Source organism: Phoenix dactylifera, chromosome 1 (genome assembly GCF_051530095.1).
Source record: "Phoenix dactylifera cultivar Ajwa chromosome 1, Ajwa_hap1_PhDact_Kaust_v1.1, whole genome shotgun sequence".
NCBI lineage: Eukaryota > Viridiplantae > Streptophyta > Magnoliopsida > Arecales > Arecaceae > Phoenix > Phoenix dactylifera.
In genome coordinates this window covers 58,726,501-58,745,774 of record NC_143190.1, presented here as the reverse complement: position 1 = coordinate 58,745,774, position 19,274 = coordinate 58,726,501, and the positions used below count along the sequence as shown (strand labels likewise).

General features: G+C 40.8%; 3 protein-coding genes across 3 annotated transcripts; all 3 read left to right on the top strand.

Moving 5' to 3' along the window:
* The first annotated feature begins 358 nt into the window (after positions 1–358).
* LOC103699025 (L-ascorbate oxidase-like) lies at positions 359–3,550 on the top strand. Its single transcript, XM_039121748.3, has 5 exons — positions 359–793; positions 1,332–1,424; positions 1,525–1,737; positions 2,028–2,201; positions 2,597–3,550. Exons 1-5 carry the CDS (start codon positions 506–508, stop codon positions 3,548–3,550), a joined length of 1,722 nt encoding a protein of 573 aa, XP_038977676.2. The 5' UTR covers positions 359–505.
* An 8,681-nt stretch (positions 3,551–12,231) lies between these two features.
* LOC120110411 (uncharacterized) lies at positions 12,232–13,677 on the top strand. Its single transcript, XM_088713069.2, has 5 exons — positions 12,232–12,512; positions 12,596–12,799; positions 12,901–12,993; positions 13,091–13,192; positions 13,276–13,677. Exons 1-5 carry the CDS (start codon positions 12,282–12,284, stop codon positions 13,675–13,677), a joined length of 1,032 nt encoding a protein of 343 aa, XP_088569195.2. The 5' UTR covers positions 12,232–12,281.
* Positions 13,678–15,033: 1,356 nt separating this feature from the next.
* Positions 15,034–16,114, top strand: LOC103697806 (oil body-associated protein 2B-like). Its single transcript, XM_008779739.5, has 2 exons — positions 15,034–15,364; positions 15,540–16,114. The coding sequence occupies exons 1-2, from the start codon at positions 15,076–15,078 to the stop codon at positions 15,992–15,994; spliced, it is 744 nt and encodes a 247-aa protein (XP_008777961.1). The 5' UTR covers positions 15,034–15,075; the 3' UTR covers positions 15,995–16,114.
* Positions 16,115–19,274: the final 3,160 nt, after the last annotated feature.

Sequence of the window (19,274 nt, the reverse complement as noted above, 5' to 3'; positions counted from 1 at the left end):
TAAATATAATATTATATTACATTATATCATAATACATTGATATGTTATGTTAAATAATTTAATATTATATTAAATTATTATTCTATAATACATAATGTTATAGTACTATATTATAATAATATTATATTATATTACATTAATATTATACTATATCATATATTTATGTATCAATACATATTATATTCTATTATGCTCTGTTGTATAATATGGTAATGTCCTTTATGATCATTTTGTCATACAAATGTATTTTCTCAGTTTGTTTACTAAACATATGTTAAAGTGTCACAACACTTTATAAATGTAGTTACCAAATAGCAAACAGCTTTTTATAAATGCTCTGCTTCAGACAGCTCTACTTCCAACAGCTCTACTTCCAAAAGCTCTACTACCAACAGCTCCTCCAAACAGGGCTTTACTAGTTTCAGATCCCGTCGATAGATCCGCAAAACTTTTGGGGTGACAGGAGCCTTTCTTGGAGCCGGAGGGAAAACTTTCTTGGTCGGAGATGGACTTGTGGCCCAGCGGCGTTGGGTTGGCAGCTAAGCTGCCGCTGTTGTTTCTCCTCATCATCTCTGCGACCACTGGCTCTGTTCGAGCTAAAATCTACTATCAAAAATGGGAGGTGGCATACCAGTTCAAGTCCCCAGATTGCTTCCAGAAGTTGGCAATCACCATCAATGGGAGAACACCTGGTCCAACCATCATTGCCGAGCAGGGAGACACTGTGGTCATCGATGTCAAGAATGCGTTGCTCACTGAGAACTTAGCCATTCACTGGCATGGGATTAGGCAGGTACTGATACAAAACTTAGAAGCAAGTTTGCAAACTTATGGTATCAGACCTGTACTAACTTCTTACCTTTATTTCATTTTGAATCATAGACAACATAAATATGTTTTCATGCGAGAGACGACATAAATTTGTTGGTCCTTTGTTCCCCTTTTGTTCCTCTTCTTGCTTTTAGCTCACAGGGAACAGGATTGGTGATATCACCCAGTGGGTGGGGCCAAATCTTTTCTCAACTTTACTCTCATACCTATCTTTGCTCTCTCTCTCTCTCTGTGTGTGTGTGTCTCTGCGTGTGTGTGTGTGTTTTATCAGATTTCCTAACTAACAGTGGAAGCACCACGTAGTCAAATTATCTGTATCAAATACTTGGAAAACAAGACCTGGACTTTTTAACTTTTTATTTCATTTTGAAACAGAAGCACTATAAAAGCTATTAGTTATTATTATTTTTTGATCTTCCTCCTACTCCTAGCCCTCTGGAGATAGGAATGGAAATTACCAACATTTCTATTGCTATAATAATCATTGCTTTGTTTTGTAGATTGGAACTCCATGGTTTGATGGCACAGGGGGGGTGACACAGTGTCCGGTTGTGCCAGGGGATACTTTTACTTACAGGTTTGTTGTTGATCGAGTAAGTTTTGGGAGTTGAAACTAAATTCAATGGAAATATACTTCAGCACAGATGTTAAGAGGCCATTAGATTAACCATCAGTCTTTTGCTGAATTCCCAGGCGGGGACTTACATGTACCATGCACACTATGAGATGCAAAGGTCAGCTGGACTCTACGGTCTTATTCGAGTTCTGCCCCCTGCCGGTGTGGTCGAGCCGTTCATCTACGACGATGACCGGAGCATCATCCTTAATGACTGGTGGCACCAGAACACCAATGAACAGGCTGTTGGCCTGAACTCCAAAAACTTCACTTGGGTTGGAGAGCCTAAGGTATGGTGCAAAGAAATCTTAATTTTATAAGAAACTTTTGCGTTCCAACGTGTTGGAAAAACGTTTCTAGAATTCAGAAAAAATGATACTTTTAAGCGGATGCAGTTGATTACTCATACTCCCAGTAGAATTTTCAGACCATGACTTTCAGCCTTCCTCCTGTACTAAGATTTCTATCTTTAACTCGTCTTTCCTAACGGATTTTTTTCCCTCGCTAAGAAATTTTCGTCCAACAGAAATTGGAACAGTACTTTCTTAGAGCACTAAGTGGGGTCTTCTTAATCTTGCAGTCACTTCTGATCAATGGAAGGGGAAAATTCAACTGCTCCAATGCAGGAAGCGGGGTATGCAACGCAACCAATCCCGAGTGCTCGCCTTATGTGTTAAAAGTCATCCCGGGCAAAACATACCGCCTTCGGATTGCAAGCATCACCTCTCTTTCGGCTCTAAATTTTGAAGTTGAGGTAATATCACCAACACTTTTCTTTAAAAAAAAAATCCTTAATTCAAATTATATTATTTGAACATAAATATAGAAGCGCTATAAGCTAACTTTTTCCTACTTTGTCAGCATCGGATAAGAAAGAATAAGCAAATTTATGAATTTGGTAAACTATTGAATGCATGATTTATTGAGAAAATAGTGAATTGTTTCACTGCCATGAAATGGTCAGGGGGTCATTTGTCGAAAGAAAAACTTATGTTTTATCATAAGATTTTGTAACATAAATAGTGTTAAACACTGTTATGTTGAAGCTTTATAACTAGGTCGAAAAGATTCAAGCATACTGTCAGCATCAGCACTTATAGTAGGCTCAACCCTTAACCAATGCTAATATTGCCGTTATGATCATGCCAGGGACACAATTTGACGGTTGTCGAAGCAGATGGTCACTATGTGAAGCCCTTCGTGGTGAAGAACCTGAACATTTACTCGGGTGAGACCTATTCTGTGCTTTTGAAGGTTGACCAAGACCCCTCCCGCAACTACTGGGTTGCTGTCAATGTGGTTAGCCGGAAACCGGGCACTCCCACCGGCACTGCCATTCTCAATTACTACCCAAACCACCCTAGAAGGCTCCCTCTGACTGTCCCGCCAATTGGTCCCCTTTGGAATGACACCATGTACAGATTCAATCAATGCGTCGCCACCCGATCACATCCCGATTACATCCAGCCTCCTCCAACGACTTCCGACCGCATGATCATATTACTGAATACCCAAAATTTGATCAATGGCTATCTCAAGTGGTCTATGAATAATGTATCGTTGAATTTACCTGAGACACCATACCTCATCGCCCTTAGGGAGAGGATGCTCCATGCCTTCGATCAAAAACCAGCACCAGAGACTTATGACTACAAGAATTATGATATTTATGACGTTCAGAAGAATCTAAATGCAAAGGCAAGCACTTCGATCCATCGGTTGGTATTCAATTCGACGGTGGATGTGATCTTACAGAATGCAAACACGAAGATGAAGAACAATAGTGAGACACACCCATGGCATCTGCATGGGCATGACTTCTGGGTGTTGGGCTATGGAATGGGGAGGTTTGATCCGAAGACTGATCCAAAGAGGTACAATTTGGTGGACCCAATTATGAAGAACACAGTGGTAGTGCACCCCTATGGGTGGACAGCTCTGAGGTTCCGGGCCGATAACCCTGGAGTGTGGGCTTTCCACTGTCACATTGAGTCGCATTTCTTTATGGGCATGGGGGTTGTGTTTGAAGAGGGTGTGGACAAGCTTGGGAAGCTGCCCACGACCATCATGGGCTGTGGTGATTCCAAATATGTAAAGCCTTAAGGAATTTGTTGGCTAGACAAATCCCTTAAGGGATCTATTATTTGGATCCAAAGACGATAATTAAAAATAATTCACCGAGATGAATACTTTACAATCTCCAATAAAATCATAGAGCATATATCTTGATGGAATTTCTTGTAAATCTTTGAACCATATTATTAGATTTTTGTAAGTTAAATATTTATAAATCAAGGCCATGAGTTGATTATGAATTTTGTATCACCATAGAAGAAATGCTAGTGGGATTCCATGAGAGGCCCAAATAAGTTTAACATACAAAAAAAAAAAGATTCAAGATGGTAGAATATTATGCTCATGAGTAAGTTAATCTGGAATCTTTTAATTCATCGGAGCATAGAATTGATATTCTTAAAAGAGAAATCAGTAGCAAATTGTTTATTGTCAAAGAAATCTAGAGTTGGCTTAGTTTACATTGGATCTAGAATATGATTGCTTGATCATACAATGTTACAAATATGGCAATTATCTCAAGGGTTAATCTTGATCTAGTATGCTTGGAAAGTAAGGATAAAATTTTTTCTTAGATATTATTAGAAAAAAGATGATGATGATCTAGGATCATTAAGAAATTTTGGAGAATATTAATCAGAGTTGCGCAGCGAAAGTATGGTGGACTGAGTCATTTTAAATTGATCAAAAAATATTGACTGTGTTTTGGTAACAAGTCGTGATGAAAGACAAGACAGTTCAATAAAGAAGGCTTTTGTTGATAAGGGAAGGTCAAGTTAATCATGATAAGACTTTGTTATCTCTCTGATAGATTCTTCTATAATTGATATACTAAGAAAAAAAAATTGAGTATATCATGACGAGGGTTAGTTAATTATTGATCTAAAAATAGTCTAATTTATTAAGTATCTGAATAAATCATGCATCATTCGCTCCCTCTTTATGATTTATAAATTTAAGTTAAATTTTAAGCCTTGTGACATATTGAATCATGGTATCAATACTTTGCCTTCTTAGACTTCCTCTTGTGATTTGATGTCAATCATTTTGAGATAGACCGTTGTCGTCTGATGACCATCATTGTATGTTCACTTTGTGAATCATATTCCTAACCAAATAATGATTTGACTCTAAGGTTGATCATTATCTTTTGTGGGATCAACTCTCTACTATAATATGTGTTTTGAATCCATTAAATTTCAAGTTCTATCCTAAACACAACTAATTTTAATCTTAGATTTTAGTTAGTCACTTATCTAGTGCTAATCCTTCTATTTTATATAAAATTATTAACAATTGATCTAAAGATATCTATCACACTAATTTTGATCGAAAAAAATAAAATCTTAGATTTATGTTACTCAATGGGCTGAGCATCTCATTTGGAAGGCATACATTTTTAAATTTCGAGAACGAAATTTTCTTAAAGAGGGAAAAATGTAAGATCCAACTATATTGGACTTAAGTCCAATTTGGATAGAAGGAGCAGGACAGGAGATCGCAATCACGATCTCCTGCTTCACCTTTTTCGGGTGAGATGGGAGTGGGGGCGCCGCGGCCGTTCCGCGGCCACCTCGCGTTCGCTTGAACGGCCGTCAATTCTGATCGACCGTCGTGAGATCGCGGCCTAGAAACTAATACAATTAGATCAGCTCTTCATAGACAAACTTGGGATTTGCGATTAGTGAAGGGGCCGACCTCCCTTTGGGAAATCCACTATAAAAGCCCCTCTTCCTCGGCCATTGACCCACCGTCAAGCCTCTCCTCCCTCTTCTCTCTTCTCCTTCTCTGGTGGCTGGCATGCCACCCCGGCCAAGCGCTGTTCAAGGATTTCTTCTCGGCCACCTCTAGCTCGCCGGCTGATCTTTGTGTGCATAGCAGACAACATAGATGTGAGAGAGAGAGAGAGAGAGGGAGAGAGAGTGAGTGAGAGAGAGAGAGAGAGAGAGCCTCTATGTGTGTGCGTGGGGGGAGGAGGGGGGAGGAGAGGAGAGAGAGAGAGAGAGAGAGAGACCTTACGGTCCAGACTTCTTCCATCCATTGACGATCGAGCACTTCATTCATACCGAACCTGGTGGTTACTTGACATCTTATACTATTCCTATGTACTGCAGCAGATGCCTAACACAGTATGAAGTACAGCTTTGTGCTGCCGTCTAACGCTATGCTATCCCTGTATACAGCTTTGTACTGCTGCCTAACCCTGTGCTATCCCTGTCTACTCTACATGGAGAATGGATGTGAGCCTGGCCTTGCTACAATTGCCATACAAAAATCATCACCACGCCAGCAAAACTGCAAAAGCTACAATAAGCATTTAGAATGGACGTGAATGGATGTGATCGCACCCATGAAAAAGAGTCAAGCTCAAACAAGTCAATTTAGGCTTTATTAGGCTTGTTGATTCACATAAGCTTCTTGTAAGACACAATACAAACCATGGTTTTCAACGGTAGCATGGGAATTAAGAAATTTGAGTCCTTGTTGAGTACCATGAGATGTGGTTGACCATTTTGCTGCTGTCTATAAAGTAATTGTACTAATTTGACCATAATTCTCTGCGGTACATGATTTCCACCATAGAATGTTGTACCATGCTTAATGGCTGCCGTCAGAAAATAGGCAGCTATCAACAACGCTACATTATATATAGCATGTAAAGCTACCTTATACGATAGCCATCCATTTTTTTTTGATGATGGCCATCGAGCATGACATACAGTGCAATCCGTGCACTGTAAAGAATCTATGTTCTACTAATTTTGTGGCCATGAGAAAAATTAGTACCTGATGAGGTCGAGGGTATCCCCCGACCTCAGATCTTAGTCCCCACCGGTCGTAGGTAGAAAAATAGTTGCGTCCCTCGCAAGGTATTGTCCGCTTTGGGAAGGATTTCATAGTCTCTTTCCCCTGCATGGTTTTGCCCCACAAAAGGTACCTTGCGAGGGAAAGGGTTCTCCCATCCATTTAAAGCACAGACCTTTCTGGTACTTAGCTGATGTGGGACTAAGTTCGAGACTCTTTATTCCCACAACATCAGCCAACTTTCCGCTACATAGCCGATGTGGGACTAAGTTCGAGATCGTTTATTCCCACAACATCAACCCTCCAGTGGGAAGGTCTGTGCCGGGGTCAAGGACTCTCAAAAAAAGCACCAATGATGAGGTCGAGGGTATCCCCCAGCCTCAGACCTTAGTTCTCACTGATCGTAGGCAGAAGAATGGCTGCGTCTCTTGCAAGGTATTGTCCGCTTTGGGAAGGGGTTTTATAGTCTCTTTCTTCTGCACGGTTTTGCCTTACAAAAGGCGCTTTGCGACGGAAAGGGTTCTTCCATCCATTTAAGGCACAGACCTTTTCGCTATCTCTCTTCTTGTTTGAGCAAAGTAGCAGTGGGCTCATTAATTTATATCTCTAGCCATTATAACATGAGATTCTATTTTCATATTATTGGTTTTGGGTGTCTAGGAGTGGTGCCCATAACGCGTGCCCGAGAATTGTGACAGATTGCTGGTTTGAATTTGATGTTCCTGGCTTCTTTCGTATACTCTTTAGAAAACCAGCCAACGAACAAAGAATTACAAGGAACCTCTCTACTTTCTAGATAATAATCATGAGAATAATATGAAGCTTCCGTGATTATAGTATGAGTATGATCATATTCTAAGGGACACGAAGAACACAAATCCTCAAAAACCTCACCCAAAATCACTTGGGCAACTTTCAGGTTTTCTTAGATTCTATCGCCGCTGAATCTGGACCGAGCTCATAGCGCAGCTTGGATGATTCTAAGGTCGATGAAAACCAAGCTGAACCGACTGGCTGAGGTGGCGATAGCTGATTTCCTCCGGGGATGATCTGTAAGAAGTTTGCTTACTAAAGAGTTTCCGACGGAACAATCTGATACCTAAGTTAGGATAGAGAAGCTATAGTATGGAAGGAAGAGATTTCAGTAAAGTCGAGTTTTTTGTGAAGGATATTGCATATCTGAGATCCTCCGAACTATCTCTTTATATAGGAAGAGTCTATTTTGTCATTTACCTGAGTTGATGTGACGTGTATCAGTCTCCAGGCAATAGCTAGTCGTACATTTATGGCGTGGGCATCATTTTGCATTGGCAGTGTACTGATTGCACGCTGAATGCAGAGCTGCCACAACTGCCAATTGCCAGAACTATCAGTCCTTGTCGGCACGTGTTATTGGTTTTTTGGTTGGCCAACTTCTCGGCTGGGGCCGAAGTCGCTCACCTCGATTTATGTCCGAGGTCAAGAAGATCGGTCCAGTCTGGGATCGAGATGTCCAATATTTTTTCCATCAGCTTCATTATATATGGCACACTTCACGATTCTAGTTCAAAAGGAGAAATCGAGTTCCAATACACCAGCTGAGTGACTTTTTTAATGAGATTGTTGGGCTCCTAAAATATATATGCAGATGTAACATGAGGATAAGAAAGATAGGAAATATGAGTCATGTCCATGTGGACTCTCTTGACCTACAGGGCATTAAAGCACTTATATTCTCACAGAAGCGGATGGGCAAGAAGCTGGCAAACCCATTTATGAGCCATAAGTGATGAAATGCTTAATCTCTCAAAGCGCGTGCTTTGCGCCCGGTTTGTCTTTTCACATCGTTCTGCCTCCTCCAGTGCGGTGATTTTCTTAATTGCAGATTGCATAACGCCTATGAAATATCAAAACATTGACAAATGTGGATTTTAGCTTACATGCCCAAAGGAGCAATCTTATTGGATGGTCAGCATATGAGGATGCAAAATAAGACAAGAAAAGAAAATTTAGCTTCGAATCAATCTAAGCTTAGTTTTGCTAAGTTCTAGTGTATCATACCTATGAAGACTCGTGCGGGCATATATTTAGTCCCATATCGGTTATTCGCTAGATAGATTCTGAGTGCTTATACAGGACCAGAAAACTTAAATAATATCTTCTAGATAACTTTTTTACATAAGGTTCTGGGTTGTGACAAAATGGTGTCAAAGCGAATCAGGTCCATGACCTGGCTGGCGAGAAAGGTAGAGCTTAAATGAGAGAAGTATGTGAGGATCCATGCGGCTTTATTTAGTCCTATATTGATTATTCATTGAGTAGATCTTGGATCTTATACAAGATTAAGGAATCCAAATAATACCTTTTAGCTAATATTTTTTTGGGTAAGATCCTGTGTCGTGACAATATCGTTGATTTGCAGTGGTAATCAACTAAAAAAACTTGGCCCATGTTTGATTTACTTTTGATTCTTTGGCCTAGCCTTGCGACCTACATTTGTGTTGTTTTTATACAAAACTTTCATCGTATTTACTATACTTCTCAAGTATTCCATACTTCAAGCAACAAATTAAGCATTTGTTATGGTTTAAAAAATAAGTTGACTTTACATTATTGACATAATGGCACTGTCCTAATGTTTAAAATCTAAAAGAAACCCATGTTATATGATAACCTTGAAGCATGCCATTTGATAACGTAAAAGAAATATTTCTCTTCAAAATAAAAAAATGCTAGCCTCGAAGCATACCTTTGGTATCTAATTTGTATCCATATCCGTTTAAAACTAATATGAATGTAAATTTTTACATCAGACTAACATTTGTATCTACATCTATGTTTGTCAAATAAAATAAATATGGATATAAATATGCCAGTATCCGACCTAATTTAACCCTAATCTCACACTACAGGAAAATAGGTCTTTCCCGACTCTTTTTTACCGACGCTAGGATGAAGCGTCGGGAAAAATTTCACCGCTCATACATTTGCCGACGCTTTCATTTAGCGTCGGCAATTCTTAGGAATAAACGACGCTTATTAGCGTCGTCGTATTTTCCGCCTAAAACGACGCTTATAAGCGTCGTCAAAAGTCAAATTCATAACAAAACCAGCGGCCGCCCCCCTCCTCCTCATTTTGCATCCCAATCGATCAAACCCTAGCTCCTCTGGCTCCTCCTCCCTCCTCTCCGACGACGAGCGACCGACCGACCCTTGTCCTCTCCGGCGCCGAGCGACGTCCTCCGCCAAGCTCCTCTCGTCCTCTCTCCTCTCCGGCGCCGAGCGACCGTCCGCATCCTCCTCTCTCGTCTCCGGCGTCGAGCGACCGGCCACCAGTACGGACACCGCTTCGAGAGCTCAAAAAGGGAAGAGGCTCCGGACCATCTACGACAAGCTCTCGCTCGAAGGTTTCTCTGCTGATCAAATCGAACAGGCTCTCTCTGCTCTCAAGGTTATTTTTCTTTTCTCATGTACATTTTTTTCTCCTCATATCACAAAGTTCCCTTTCTCAACTTGGGGTTCAAGAAACACAAATTGGTTGATTTTTCTGGATTATTTCTGGTCTCGCCGCCATCGCTTTTTGCCGCCATGGCTCCGTAACTTGAAGAGGAGACGAACGAGAGGAACCCTCGCCCACTCGACGAGGACAATATCGCCCTTCTCAAAGCCTACACACGCCTGCCCCATCTCCTGCAGTCTCCTCTCGAATCGTCGTCTTCAGGTCCAAATCAGTCAAATCAGTCGGCCTGGAACCCTAGATTATTTTTCTTTTTGTCCTTTTTAATTGTCCTAGTATTGTTCTATAGAGTTAGAAATCGAGCATTTCTTTGGAAGTCCTGTAAAAATTGAAACTTTATCTGTTGCGTATAATTTTTCCGGTATTTCTTTTTCAATTCTTGCTTATAATGCCTCTGGCTGCTCAAATCTATACTGATTTAGGTCTAAGTTCGGTTCGATTTGCTATCCTATTTTTTGAATCTTTTGTTCCCCTTTGTTGTACGGATTTTGTTGTTGGGATATGGGTTGAATATATTTCATGGATCTGCAATATCATCAATTGAAAATTGAATTGTTGTGTTGTGCTTTGATGACAGGGTCTAGGACCTTATTCAGCTAGTATCAGGAAAGTAGAGAAGGAAATTAAGGAGATGACGAAGAAAGTCAATGATCTTTGTGGTAGATGGTGGTGATATATATGTTAGAGCATGCTTTCTTATATTATTTTTTAGCTTTAGTTCCATAATTTTGGAGATCATACACATTAGAGTACGTTGAAGGAAATATAGAAATTGTGCAACAACCCTAGTCCCTAATCTTTGATTGGCAATACTTAGAAAATTAATTATCAGACCAAGGTTTTCAATGTCTAGATTGTTTGTTTTGTTTTGGAAGCCATGCAAGAAAGTCCAGAAAGTGAGCATTTTAGTTTCACTGATAAGCAAGAAAGAGGGCAAAATAGGGATGTATTGCACTTCCACATATGTAAGCTTGTTGGAGCCAAACTTCATCAACATCATATGTTTTCTACTATATTATTTGGTAACAATCTCTTTTTGCATGCATAGCTTATTGCGAGAAAAACAGATAAAGCATTAAGAGAAAAAAATGAATCACCTACTAGCAGCATAACGAGCATGTCTACTGTTACTTGTCCCAGAAACGGCAGCCATGCGAATTCTATTATTAGAATCACGAGCTATAGGCATTTCAATCCTTCCAGAACTTGGGTTAGGGACTCCACAAGTAAGACTGATGTATACTCTATGGATAGTGTGTAGCTTGAACTGTTCAGCTAAATGGGCATGAGAATGCTCATCCTGTCACGGAAGAGAAAAAACATGAACTTCAAATACACATATTTCCCAAGTATTATGAGCAACAGAGTTAGGTGCATGTATTGCATGTAAGAGTATAGTTGGAATAAAAGAAAGTTCATATGTTTCAACAGATATATATTGCAAGTATTGCTTATAATGCAGTCCAGCATACTACTGAACATATGGAGATTTAATCTACCGAAAATTTCAAGACCACTTGAAATCCCCTGCTGATAGAGAAGTTTTGTTAATAGATTATAACAGAGTGGCACAAACCTGTGCTTCATATGATTGTTCTTAATGGTCTTAGCAAAATACAATACTCACCCTCAGTAGTAAAAATGATGCTTCATTATTTGTGGTTGTTTACAAGAATTATTTTATCACGACTAGCCATATGGTGTTTTATATTTTCTTGGTTTTGTTAGGTTTTAAGTGTAGATGACAAAAGTAATTTCCTGCTATTATTTAATATTGGGATGGTTCATTTATTATTACTTTATGTATTTTTTTTATTTTACATTTTGTAATATAACATTTCTTTATCCTAGATTTTGATTGAAGATAGTGTAATATTTTTTGTTTTCCTAAATAATATATGGATATTTGCTTTTAACTTGTTATGTCTGATAAGAGGATATTCTTGAACAAGAGGGCTCCTGTTCATTCAGTCATCACATTCTATTCCTCAAAGCATTGTCTACATTGCAATCCGAGCTTCACATTGCACGCTCTTTATACGTTGGGCCAATTGTATCTGATTATAGTGTTCAGGTGCAGTTTTCCAGGTGCAAGCTCAACAGGCTTTCAATCCTTTTTTTTTATTCTTCTTTTGATGAAAATCCTTGATTCTTTCTGTGCATACTAGGTAACAATATGCCGCGAGGAAAACGATTCAGAGATATTGAGTTTCAGCACACATCCGTGGGATCTTCTTCCGATCAGTTCCTACGGTCCCAGCAGCACGAGTCCCATTCTCAGCACGAGTTGCATACTCAACACGAGTCTCTGTCTGAGCACGTGTCACCTGCTGATTGTCTAGACATGGATGACGTGCATATCCAGAGTAATTTGATTTACATTTTATATATTAAATCATTTGCCTTTAATGTTTTAATTAATGTATATTTTATTTTATTTTTATAGATGGACTGGGGAGAATGAGGAGGACACGAGGACCCACTCGAGCACGGGATGTGTGGAATCTACATGAGGATGAGAAGATCGTTGTCCATTGCAATGAACTGGGGCAGCCCATCAAGAGGGTTGCAAGTATTTTATCGACTTTTCTAGGATCGGTTGCGCGGAATGGTCAGTTGTATCCGCTCAACTATACGAAATGGAATGAAATGCTTCCTTCATATAAGGTTGAGCTTCTTAAAGTTATTGAGGTAAATAATTGAATTTGCTTACTATCACAATTTTATTTTTTGATTTAATATTGTTATAACATTCTTTAATTACTTTGGTGTAGCGTAAGTTTTTGCTTCCTAAAGAGAGCCATGATTGGGTGTTGAAGTCCGTCAACCGCAAGTGGAAAGAATATAAGGCCAAGTTAAAGGCGGACTGGAAGCAAGATGGTATGACAGAAGAGGAGGTTGCCCATGTTTGTCCTCCTGATGTAATCCCTCATCAGTGGAGGGAGCTTGTCCACTACTGGTTTTCCGAGAAAGCTCAGGTTGTGTATATTTTTTCAATACTTTAGATTGTATTTACTAATAATATATATTACAAATTTATACATTAAATATATTATATTGTTTATTCTTTTTTTGGAAGACATATTCCAACATTGGTAGAGCTGCACGAGCCTCTCAGACTGTTCCTCATACTTCAGGCTCGATGAGTTATGCTAGGCGTAGAGCTGAATTCGTAAGTTTTTTTTGAAACTCTTTGAAACTATTTTTAACTACTCTATCATATAGCATGTATCAAGATAACTAGCTTGCCAATATACTTTTTGTTGTAGATGGATGATAATAGAAGGGAGCCTGGTAAGGTGGAGTTTTATAAGATGACTCACACCCACCGAGATGGCAGTTTTGTTCGGAAGGAGTCAAAAAATATAGTTGTATGTATTCATCTTTCAACGATATTATTATTAGTTCTATTATTGGCATACATTAATTTGACTTTTTCTTTTGAGATATATAGGACAGGGCAACAACTCTTATTTCAGAGCGCGTCGGAGAGTCATCATCATCCGACGCGACCAGTCATGTCGAAGCTCAGGTGCTCGCTGAATTATTGGGCCCAGAGCGTTATGGTCGAGTGAGGGGTTATGGCGTTGGAGTTACCCCCACTCAGTTGTCTGCAGTGGGCATGTATACAAGAAATGCTGGAGAAGGCAGTAGCAATGCAGAAGTTAGTAGACTTCGGGCAACAATTGAAGATATGAATGATCGCCATCAGGCAGAGTTGGCAGAGCTGAAGCAGAACCAACAAACTTTGCAGTCTCAGCTTGAGCATATTTCATCTATGTTACAGCGATTTCTCCCTCCTCAGGTAAATAACTATATGTATTTGATGACTATACATAATTATTATTTTGCATGAGTTAATAATTTTCATATTTTGCATGGCGATTTCTCCCTGATATTTTTTAGACTGTTATTTAATGAGTTTTATATGTATCTTTCTTATATTTTTCAAAATACATTGTAATTCTAAACTTATGTAAATTTAATCTTATATGACAATATGAATGTTTCGAATGATCTGTATGTTTGTCTTGATGTAAATGTAATGCAGGTTCATATTGCTATAATATCTTTTTTAATATGCTTTTATTTTTTTAAAAAAAAATCCACTCCCGACGCTTTAAAGCGTCGTTAAAAACCCCCTTTGGCACGGGCTGGCACGCCATCGCCGATGCTTACAAAGCGTCGGTAAAAATCCTTTAGGCGACAACATTTACCGACGCTTTATGGCGTCGGCAAAAACCCAGAGCTGGGCTTCCTTTGGGCTTTCCTGACGCTTTAAAGCGTCGGCGAATGTTGTTTTTGCCGACGCTTTCGTTAGCGTCGGGAAAGCCCAGTTTTTTCCGATGCTTTCTATTAGCGTCGGCAAAAACATTTGCCACTCCGGTATCGCCAACGCTTTTGCGACGCTTCTGTTTGCGTTGCGGGAACTTTAGCCGACGCTTATAAGCGTCGGTAAAGATTATAAAAAGCGTCGGGAAAGATGAGTTTTCTTGTAGTGTCACGTGATAGCATTTTGTAACGAAGATAAACGATTGGATAATATTGCAACAAATTTGAAGTTTTCATAGCTAATTGACACTTAACGGCTGGGCAATATTTCATAACACTTTCTTATTTCATGATTTTATTAATTTGTGTCATACACACATATACACATATTTATATACATATATACATATATTTATATACATATATATATATAAGTATATATCTATATATATATAGACATGGATGCATGCATGTATGTTTGTATGTATGTATGTTGTATGTATATATGTGCATGTATATATATGGACCTACCTTTCTCTCTGCCGCACGCCTTAAGGCCTCCATGAGGAATTTCTCGCATGATTCAAGCTCATCCATAGAAGTGATGCCAAGGGGGTCTGGCTCAAAAAATCTGCTCAGATTACAACAGAAAATAAATAGTGTTTAAACTTGGATCCAGATTCTAATTGTATATCCGAAGCCAAATGGACTCAGCTCTCCGTCAAACCGAGCCCCATGCAACCCAACCTGCTTGCATTCTTGCCGCCTAAGGATAAAACCAAATGTGTAAAGTTTTCAATGCAGAGAATACAATAGAATTCCAGGCGTTAGATGCCACATATCGTGCATGCGATGTGCCACGTGGTACACAAACTATGCACGTGGCATTCAACTCCGCTTCTTCGTTCCCATAACTAGACCCCGAAACCTCCTAAATGGCTGTTTCCACTGGGTCGAGCCATTGCAAGGAGAAGAGAGGAGTATGGCCTCAAGCGACGAGAAGCCGGGGCCCACGCCGGTGGCCGGCGGAGAAGGCGGCACGCCGCCGGGGAGGCCGATGTCGGTGGCGACGAAGCTGGTGGAGAAGGGGGCGTCGATGCTGCAGACGTTGAAGCCGGTGCGGCAGATGAAGCAGCACGCGTGCAGCTTCGCCCTGTACGGGCACGATCTCGGCCGTCAGATTGAGACCCACCACTACGTCTCCCGCGTCAACCAGGACTTCCTCCAGTGCGCCGTGTATGACTCCGATCAGCCATCGGCCCACCTTATCGGTATATCCTCCGTCTCCTTCTAGTTATTATGCATATATTAGTATTCTCCCTTCCCTTTTAAAACACCAACTATTTGAAGTTCTCCAAGGAAACAAAGTAAACGAAATTGTGTGGTGATTGACATCCGTAGCTTTATGGGTTTTAGTACGTGATTGAATTGCATCCTCGGTGGCAGGTGTGGAGTACGTCGTGCCTCATCGAATTTTTGAGACGCTGCCTTCGGAGGAGCAGAAGCTGTGGCACTCCCATGCCTACGAGATCAAGTCTGGGCTGTGGGTGAGCCCTGGTGTCCCGGAGATGTTAGAAAAGCCGGAGCTGGAATGGATGACCAAGAGCTATGGTAAGTTCTGGTGCACCTGGCAGGTGGACCGGGGCGACCGCCTGCCGATGGGCGCGCCCGCCCTCATGATGTCGCCCCAGGGGGTGGGCTCGGGCTCGGTGCGGCCCGACCTGGTGAAGAGCCGGGACGAGAGGTACAAGATATCGACCGAGGAACTCAAGGAGTCGAGGCTGGAGATGGAGGAGCCCGAGTGGATCCACCCGAATGCCGACTACTGGAAGCAGCATGGGAAGGGTTTTAAAGTGGACGTGGTGGAGACGGACATGAAGCGCAGGGCTCCGTTTCCATGAAGGGTCTTGGGTTGGGTCGACTCTTCTAGTTCTGTTTTGAGTATGGTGTGATGGGTATAATAAAAGCTTGTTTGTGTTGTTGTTGATGCCAGCAATAAATGAAGTTACTTTTATAGACAATTATTTTCTTTGTCAGAATAATTTTAAAAATTATCTAATAATTTGTGCCATTTACAATATTTTTTTTTTTTTGTTAGTGTGACCGCGTAAATTATTTTTTCTACGTAAACTCTGTTTCCCAACTTTGAGGTGTACTGAATGGGATAGAACAATGTTGCCCAGATAGACAACCCAAGAGAGGGGGGGGTGAATTGGGTTTTTAATATAATTTGGCTAATTAAAACTTTATGGATGATTAATTAAAAACTATAGCAAGTTATTTAATTAAAGCCTAGTGCTGTGAGTAATGTGCGGGGAAGGAGATGAGAGACAATGCACTACAAACACAAAGTTTTATAGTGGTTCGGAGCTAACCCTTGCTCCTACGTCCACTCCCCAAGTCTCACTTGGGAATTTCACTATAACCCCCTTGGATTACAGCCGGTTGTTTTGCAAGCTCACAACCAAACTTGTTGTTTTACGAGCTCACAACGAACTCGGTCGGTTTTCCCAGGCTCACCGACTAGAACCAACCCCGATTGTTTTCTCGGGCTCACAATCAAACCCTTACACACGTTGGTTTTAACTTGGCTCACCAACCAACCTTAAACCCCTTGATTCAATCCCCCGATTGAATCAAGTAAATACAAGAGATAGAAGAAAACAGAAAATAGCTTCTCAAAAAGCAGATTTAAGACAATATAATCGTAAAGGAGTTAGAAGCCCTCAAACACTTTTAAGCTGGTGAAGAGGTATGGCTTCTGGAACTCCGGTCTCCTCTTGAAAGAGTGGTCGACTTGAATGCAGGAGGAGGAAGCTTTGATTGTTGGGAAGAAGTTGTTGGAGCAGTAAATGCAGATCTCCCCTTTTTCGTTTAAGAGCACTTGGAGAGCTTGAAAACTTGAATGCTTGGAGTGGAATATCTGTTCTCTACCTTGCTACAGTCCTCTGTGGCTATTTAAGCCAACCCCCACGGAAACTAGCCGTTACTCTGCTTTTTCTGGCCGTTCTGCACACTCTGCGCAGCCTGACAATATGACCGTTGGTGGGTTGGAGTCGACTCGCGCGATCAGGAGTCGACTCGGCTGTAGCAGGAGTCGACTCACGCTTTTCCGGAGTCGACTCGGCAACTGTTCCAAATTTGAATTAAAGTTGCCGTCTTGACTGGGAGTCGACTCGTCTTGACCTGGAGTCGACTCGCCAACTTCTGGAGTTGACCTGGCAATTTTTGGAGTCGGCTCATCCACTGAAGTCCGTGGATCCAAATTTGAATTTTGTCCACTCGAGTCGACTCGACTGTCCTGGGAGTCGACTCGAATCTCAGAGCCCGAACTCTCGATTCTCTGTCGTTTGGCTCATCCAGTCTTGGAGTCGACTCGAACCTCCTTGGAGTCGACTCGGCTCTCAGTTTCCGAAAGTTGGTCTTCTGCCTTTTGACGTGTAGCTTGTCTTGGAGTCGACTCGAGCTGTCTGTGAGTCGACTCGAATCTCAGAGGCAGTAACATGGTCTTCTGTCTGTTGATGGTCGCTCAGTCTCGGAGTCGACTCGTGTACTGCGGGAGTCGACTCGAATCTCAGAGTCCGAAAATCGTTCTCTGACTTTTTCCTTGTGTTCCTCTGAGAGTCGACTCTTACCTTCTTTGGAGTCGACCTGCCAACCATCGGAGTCGACTCGCATTCCACTGGAGTCGACTCGAATCTCAGACCCGAAAACTGCTCTCTGACTTTTCTGCCTGTGACTGCTTGGAGTCGACTCTTACTTCCCTGGAGTCGACTCGGTGAACATTGGAGTCGACTCGCGCACTTCAGGAGTCGACTCGTTGACAGGTTCTGAGATGAAGCTTTCTGTTCTTCTTTCTGTTCTCAGTCAGAGTCGACTCGTACTAATCTGGAGTCGACTCGAGCTCGTGCCAGTGAACTTGATACGCTTGGAGTCGACTCGTGATACTCGGGAGTCGACTCGAGTCTCAGACATTGGTTCATGCAGACTTCTTAACTTATCCAAAATACTATGAACCAAGTCTAGAAACACTTGGACAGGATTTTCACTGAAACACTCAATTGAATTCATTAGTAATCACAAGATATACTCAATTGCTTTGAGCTCATCAAAATCAAATGGGGTTTTAATCAATCACTCCACAATCTCCCCCTTTTTGATGATGACAAAACTTTGAGTATATGTAAAATGAATTGCTCATAAAACAATGAAGTAAAATCCATAAATGAATTCAAATGTCTGATAATTTAATTTATCCAAGTTTGAAAGGAGTGAAACATTAAATTTCGGAGTTAAAGCTCCCCCTTTCATTTGGAATTATATAAGCCTTCATATTATGCAATCAATTGTTTGGCTTATATGTCATTAATGATTTAGCTTGATTAAAATTCAGATTCTCCCCCTCAACATATGCATTCAACTATATTTTGATTTTCTGAATTTCCTCTTCATGCTTTGAAGTTTTTTTTTTTTTTTTTTGAACTGAATTTTATCTTTTTAGAGGAAAAATCTGTCAATTTGTTCTTGAGTAGGATTCAGCTAATCTCCGAATATCCCTTGAATAGATTCTGAAGATTACTCCATTAGGAGCCCCAAAAGAGAGATAATGAGCCTCGAGGTACCGAATCCACTTAGAACAAATTTGTGTGTGTTTTTAAGAGTTTATCGTTTTATTTATTTTCATTGATTTCTTTTACATATTTTTTTAATATTTCTCCCCTTTTACATATTTTACCATATTTTATACATATTTCTCCCCCTTTTTGTCATCATACCAAAAAGGAGGTAATCACACACAATCAATGGCACAATCAACAAATGGCACATCAAATGGCACATAATTGAAGATAAAATGTCTACTCATTGTATTGATATGAATGTGAACACATTTGAGCATACAATAAGTAAGGTAAAACAATACATCACACAAAAACATCTATGGCCTCCTCGAGGATGAGGCTCCCCCTCTCGAGGATGCATCTCCTCCTCTGGAGGGTGTGGCTCCTCCTCTCGAGGATGTGGCACCTCCTCTCGAGGATGGTGCTCCTCCTCTCAATCGGCTCTGCTCCATGAGGAGGGTGACTGCATCTGTCACATGTCCGAGCTGCGTGATAATAGACGTGGTGGCTCTGCTATGTGTAGTGGAGAGCTCTATCACCGACGCCTGAAGCCCAGTCACCG

Bases quoted from the DNA above. Each gene is read 5' to 3' on its own strand.
- LOC103699025 (XM_039121748.3), top strand. From the start codon at position 506: ATGGACTTGTGGCCCAGCGGCGTTGGGTTGGCAGCTAAGCTGCCGCTG. The intron at 1,738-2,027 runs GTATGGTGCAAA...TTAATCTTGCAG, and splicing joins CTTGGGTTGGAGAGCCTAAG to TCACTTCTGATCAATGGAAG. The intron at 2,202-2,596 runs GTAATATCACCA...TGATCATGCCAG, and splicing joins CTCTAAATTTTGAAGTTGAG to GGACACAATTTGACGGTTGT.
- LOC120110411 (XM_088713069.2), top strand. From the start codon at position 12,282: ATGAGGAGGACACGAGGACCCACTCGAGCACGGGATGTGTGGAATCTA. The intron at 12,513-12,595 runs GTAAATAATTGA...ACTTTGGTGTAG, and splicing joins AGCTTCTTAAAGTTATTGAG to CGTAAGTTTTTGCTTCCTAA. The intron at 12,994-13,090 runs GTAAGTTTTTTT...TTTTTGTTGTAG, and splicing joins CTAGGCGTAGAGCTGAATTC to ATGGATGATAATAGAAGGGA.
- LOC103697806 (XM_008779739.5), top strand. From the start codon at position 15,076: ATGGCCTCAAGCGACGAGAAGCCGGGGCCCACGCCGGTGGCCGGCGGA. The intron at 15,365-15,539 runs GTATATCCTCCG...CCTCGGTGGCAG, and splicing joins GCCATCGGCCCACCTTATCG to GTGTGGAGTACGTCGTGCCT.